Source organism: Nestor notabilis, unplaced genomic scaffold, assembly GCF_000696875.1.
Source record: "Nestor notabilis isolate BGI_N333 unplaced genomic scaffold, ASM69687v1 scaffold16401, whole genome shotgun sequence".
Taxonomy (NCBI): Eukaryota; Metazoa; Chordata; class Aves; order Psittaciformes; family Psittacidae; genus Nestor; species Nestor notabilis.
In genome coordinates this window covers 2,203-7,991 of record NW_009914446.1, presented here as the reverse complement: position 1 = coordinate 7,991, position 5,789 = coordinate 2,203, and the positions used below count along the sequence as shown (strand labels likewise).

General features: G+C 58.2%; 1 protein-coding gene across 1 annotated transcript in view; it reads right to left on the bottom strand.

Annotated features, from left to right (window-relative positions):
* Nucleotides 1-308: 308 nt before the first annotated feature.
* LOC104412844 (rho-related GTP-binding protein RhoC) overlaps nucleotides 309-5,789 on the bottom strand; it is a 6,612-nt gene continuing 1,131 nt past the window's right edge. Inside the window, exons 2-5 of the mRNA XM_010023670.1 lie at nucleotides 1,456-1,613; nucleotides 1,068-1,188; nucleotides 651-781; nucleotides 309-496 (exon numbers count right to left, since the gene is read on the bottom strand). Of these exons, the coding sequence (XP_010021972.1) occupies nucleotides 323-496; nucleotides 651-781; nucleotides 1,068-1,188; nucleotides 1,456-1,613 (584 nt within the window). The 3' untranslated portion in view covers nucleotides 309-322. The remainder of the gene's footprint in view (nucleotides 497-650; nucleotides 782-1,067; nucleotides 1,189-1,455; nucleotides 1,614-5,789) is intronic.

Genomic DNA, 5,789 nt, shown 5'->3' with positions numbered 1-5,789 from the left:
CCACACTGGAGCTGTGGGCACAGCCAGCAGCACCTCCCCACCTCTGTGGCTCCTGCATGGAGCTGGGGAGGGAGCATGAACACCACAACAATCCCCACGGGAGAGGCGAAAGCAGGGAGATGGGTACAGACCGGGGTGACACGGGGAGCTATGCTAATGCCCACCCAAAGAGAGCAGTGGGTACTGAAGGCACTGGTGGCTCTGGAGCCTCGCAGGGACATCATCCCGCAGGCTTGTGTGGCAGCTCCTCTGCAGGGGGTTCAGGGCAGGTACTGGCCCCGTGTGGTCCTGCTCCGGCCGCTCTCCCGCGGGCACGGGCTGCTCACAGCAGCGGGCAGCCCCGGCGCTTCTTGTTCTTGCGGACCTGCAGGCCTGCTCGGGTGGCCATCTCGAAGACCTCCCGCACGCCCTCCTTCGTCTTGGCGGAGCACTCGAGGTAGCCAAAGGCATTGATCCTGTTGGCCATGTCCCTCCCCTCCTCCGGCTTCACCGGCTCCTAGGGAAGCATTAAACAGAGGGTTTGGAAACGTCATCAGAAAGCAGCAGTAAAAGCACAGTGGATCCAGCCCTTCGTGCCAGGATCCGGCACCGGGAGCGGTGGATCACTCGCCGAGGCAGCAGCACCCAGCGCCGCGCAGAGCTGTCCTGACCTGCTTCATCTTCGCCAGCTCCCGCCGCGTGTGCTCGTCGTTCCGCAGGTCCTTCTTGTTCCCCACCAGGATGATGGGCACGTTGGGGCAGAAGTGCTTCACCTCCGGCGTCCATTTCTCGGGGATGTTCTCTGCAACAAGCACACAGGAACCCCCTTGAGTCAAGGGGCTGCTCCCCCCCGGCCTCCTCACAGCCGTGGGAACCGGCACTGGGCTTTCCCCACTTCCCACACCATCCTCCTCTCCCACCACATCCAGCAAGCCAGGATGTTCCCAACATCTTCCCAGAGCGCACACAAAGCCAGGAGATGGAGGGAAGGGACAGGCAGCATGGAGATGCCTGGAGCCCAGGGGATTTAGCAGCAGCACCCGATCCTGTGGGAGCCCCCAGTCTCCCCATCACTCCCTGGTCCCTACCGAGGCTGTCCGGGCTGTCAATGGAGAAGCACATGAGGATAACATCTGTGTCCGGGTACGAGAGGGGCCGCAGCCTGTCATAGTCCTCCTGTCCTGCTGTGTCCCACAGGGCCAGCTCCACCTGGCAGGGAAGAGGGATATGGTCAGCAGCTCGCAGGTGTCTCCACAAGGCCGGGACCCAGCAGGTTGATCTTCCTCAGCTATAGCTACGGTCTTCCTCAAACTGGGTTCAAGGAGAACCAGAAATGTAAGCACCATGGGGCTCCCCCAAGAGCTGCGAGTGTGTCCGAGCTGCACGGACCCAGCCACGGGGCAAAGATGGATGGTGGCAATGCCAACACAGGAGTGAGGGGATGGGAACAGCTCCGGCACCCACAACGGCCCTTACCTGCTTCCCGTCTACCTCTATGTCAGCAATGTAGTTCTCGAACACGGTGGGCACATAGACCTCGGGGAACTGGTCCTTGCTGAACACAATCAGCAGACACGTCTTTCCGCAGGCACCATCTCCCACGATCACCAGCTTCTTCCTGATGGCTGCCATCGCTGTGAGGACAAGAGCGCAGCCATGAGTGGTCCATGCTCCTGCCCCCTCTTTGCCCCTTGTGCCCCAAAGTCTTTTGCACAACTGCCCAGGAAGGCCCCAGACACAAGCATCTGGGCACACCCCAGGGACAGGGGCTCTCCTGACACCCTCGGGGCACATCACCAGCTCCTGCACGCACCAGCTCACAGGCACTGCAAGAACCAGCCTGACTGGAGCCATCTACACCCATCGTTGCAGCTACAGCCAGGAGAACCACCACACTGATGCTCAGCCAAGGCGAAGGCTGGTGGCTGCATGCAGGGACCCCCTGGACTGTTCTGCCCTCCCCAGCCAGGCTCTCGGCCATCATCCAACCCCTCCACACTGGCCTTCCTGCTGTGCCACCACCCCAGAGGTTGGGTTTCTGACAACCTCAGAGGCACGCAGCGATCCATCACAATAAACCAGTTGTGCTGGTTGTGTTTAGATGATGAATTCCCCAGGGCACAAGCAGGGCTCTGGGTCTCACCAAGGCGCAATCACCCGCCCCAAGTGAAAATGATGCAGTCCTGCAAGTATGACACACGCACACCCCCCCAGCTCTGCAGGAGACCCCCCCCCGCATTCCTGATCCAGCTCTGCGGCAACAGCACAAGAGGGATGTGGAGCTGCTGGAGCGAGGCCAGAGGAGGCCACGGAGCTGCTGCGAGGGCTGGAGCAGCTCTGCTCTGGAGCCAGGCTGAGAGAGCTGGGCTGGGGCAGCTGGAGAAGAGAAGGCTCCTGAAGGGGACACCTTAGAGCAGCTCCAGGGCCTAAAGGGGCTCCAGGAAACCTGGAGAGGGGCTTTGGCACGACACCAAACCTTAACTACAGCCTGGTGTCTGTCCTCTCCTGGGGCAATCACACTCACCCGGAGCCTACAGAAAAGGAGGAAAGGAAAACAGCCCCATAAGGCTGCATCACAATTAGCTGGGAGCGAAGGATTAAGGAATGAGACTCGGCGGCTGCCTTGCATTTCAAACACGGGCTGAAGAGAGCCCCTCTCATCTGCACACTCAGCAAATCACTGCTAAACTCCTGCCTGGAGGAAACCTCCCCACAGGGCTCCCCGGGGCTGCAGGAGCCCTGGGGAATGAGTAGGGACCAGCTCTCACAAATCAAACTGCCCAAGCAGGGGTTTGGGGCAGAAGAGAGAAAGATTTCACCCAGCTCCTGGCCAGACCCTGCCACAGCCCTGGATCTTGGCAGCTCAACCAGAGCAGGAAGAGCTGGGGGCTGGCGTGCTGTGCAGCCCTTAATAAAAATAGCGAAGTTGGCACTTGCAAGGTGAGAATAGTGAGGATGAAGGGCTGTATCCGGCAGGATCTGGCACTCCTCAGCCAGGAGGAGCACACATCCCAGTGGAACAGCATGAGACTACAAAGGGTGAGTGCATTCATGCATCACTGAAGTTGAAGAAAAAGCTTGAAGTGCCCATAGGGTCCCACTGCTGGGGGCTGAGGGAGGACAGGAACCCCCCAGCAAGGCTCCCATCCCCCTTCCTTGTGTCCTCCTGCATATCCCAGCTGGATGAGGGATGCCACAGCCCCCAGCATGGGCAGCAGCCAGGAGCTCATCCCGAGGAGACAGGACATGCGTGTTATGGAGGCAGATAAAAGGGCTGGAGGAGTCTGCTGTCCCCTGCCCACCTGAGGGGGGGAAGCTCTCAAGGACAGTGTATCCCTGGGGACACAAGAAATACATCCCCCCTGCAAACCATCCTAGTCTGACCAAAGGCTTGTTCTGCCTCCAGCCATCACCTTCACAGCACAGGAAAAGGAGAGTTTCTGGGCAAAAAAGTCTATTTACTGAAACAGAAAAAGCCTATTTACTTAGACAGCTCTTTCACCCACAGCAAAACGGGATTTGCTGTTTTGTGACTCTGTATCTCAAAGACAAACAGAGGAAGAACAGTGGTGTGGGATGCGCCGCTATCTAATCCCCACAGCACAGCAGGAGACACATCTGCAGTGCAAGGAACAGCGGATACCCGGCCAGACAAACACCCGCTGCCAGACACAGATCTGCCTGTGTCCCGTCTGCTGGACATCAAACCCAAACCAAACCCCTGCTCCCCTGCCTGCAGTGGTCCCGATGCTCCAAGCTGAGGAGTCACCGCATCCAGAGCCCCTTCCCACGGCCTCCATTGTCCACCCTGACCCAGGATAGCTCCGGCCCCGGCAGCTCGGGATCCCGGCGTGGTGCCGAGCGGTGACTCAGTGGGCAGAGGCACCGTCCCCACCCCAGACCTTGGCACAATTCATTCCATTACTCACGAGAGCAGCCCAGAAATAGCCGTTACTAATCCCGAGCTGGCGTGAGAAGGCAAGGGAGGAGGACAAGGAGGCTGTGAGCGCTGTGTGCTGTCCCCATCCCTGCCCTTGCTCAGCCAGCACAGCACCGACACAGACGCCAGGAGAAATCAGCTCCTCTGCCAGGGGATGCTCTGTCGCTCAGCAGGATGGGGCCAGCCCTTTGCATGGGGAGCCTGATGCAAAGGGCTTTGCACAGTTCCCAGATCATGAGCAATAGAAGAAAATGGAAAACAGGAAGACAATGCGAGTAGCACAGCTTGGCTACAACTGCCAGCAGGCCAAATGACTAAATGGACACAGTTACCCGCATCAGACATGGAAATTCAGATTTTAAACTGCCAAGTGTTAACCACCCCGAGTTACAGCAGAAGCTGCCCAACCACGCTGACCATCCAACCCAGCCCATACAGCCCACGCAGGGGAGAGAGCAAAGATGCCTCCTGCTCATTCACAGAGATAATGAAAGCGAGCAGCAAGTTCATGCCCAATGGAGCAGCACGGCCGAACCCTGCAGTGCTCCTGCTGCTGGGGCCACATCAGGACAACCACAGGTTTGGTCTGTGCCACTGCTGCCAGCACCAGCCTAACCCTGAGCAGGCAGCTCCGTCAGCATGCCAAGATACTGCAAAATGAAAGCAAACTGCCCTGGTCTCCTTTCCAAGCAGCTATTCTGAAGCCACCACCATAACACCAGCTGGGCTCCAAGACAACCCTGGTGTTACTGGCCTCTCCTAGCTCTGTGCCTCAAAAAGTGAGGCTCCTGCTGAGCAGGAATCCCTCTGGCAGCAGGATGCGTCCATCACCCAGTGTCTGGTACAGGAAATGGCAGAGAGATGTTAATGCTTTGAAGGGCTCCAACTAAGGAGAGCTCCCGAGTCCAACAGCAGGGTTTTGTTCTACAGCAGAAACTCCCAAGTGCAGAGCAGGACAGAGGGTCAAGCACTTGTGCATCACCAGGGATCCTTCTTGGCCAGAGACGGGAGAACAGAGCTGGGGCTCGTGCTCCTGCCCTGCAGAGCTGCCACCAGCATCTCCTTACAGGCTGTTGGATGATTAGGGAGTATTCCTGTGCCCCAGCAGCTCTCTGGTCATTCCCCTTGGGCTCAAGTTGCAGGGAAAAAGCAGCCCTAACACCCACCAGACCCCCAGCACTGTGACACAGGCACAGAACGAAAACCACCTCTTTGAACAGAGGTGCTGGGAGCTGGTGTCATCGCTGTGTCTTCAGCCCTGCTAAACTTCTCAACACAAACAGCACCCGGGTGCAGTTTGGACTGTTTTGATTTAGCGCTGGTTGGGGAAGGAGCACAGAAAGACTCAGGGCTGGAGCAGCCATGAGGCATGTAACTGGATTTTAAAAGCCCCAAAACACACACCTATGGTTGAGCCTGTGCAACCGGTACCACAGACAAGAGCCAAGGCGGCTGCAGCATCCAAGGAGCACAGAACCCTTGCAGGGAGCACAGAAATGTTTTCTGAGCAGTCTCGCCAAGGACAAGCTGTCTCCACTTCTAAACATGGCTCTGTGTGCACAGGGCTGCTGCCACCACAAGGGCACCTCGGGACAGGACCCCAGAGAGGTGCCACCGGGCAAACAAGAGCCACTTTGGACAGCCCCAGGCCACCACGGGCACTGCTGGACCCGCAGGGGCCAGGACATGGGGTGCCTCCATCCAGAACCCATGGGACCCACTTTCCTCACCCCACCAATAGGTCACAGCTCCCATTAGCACAAGTGGGAGCCCCACCAAAGTGTGTGTCAAAGTCATGACTGTCCCCAGATTAAAGTAGTTGAAAGGGAATTACCGTGTTTGGGGACACAACGACAGAGGTACGTGGGTC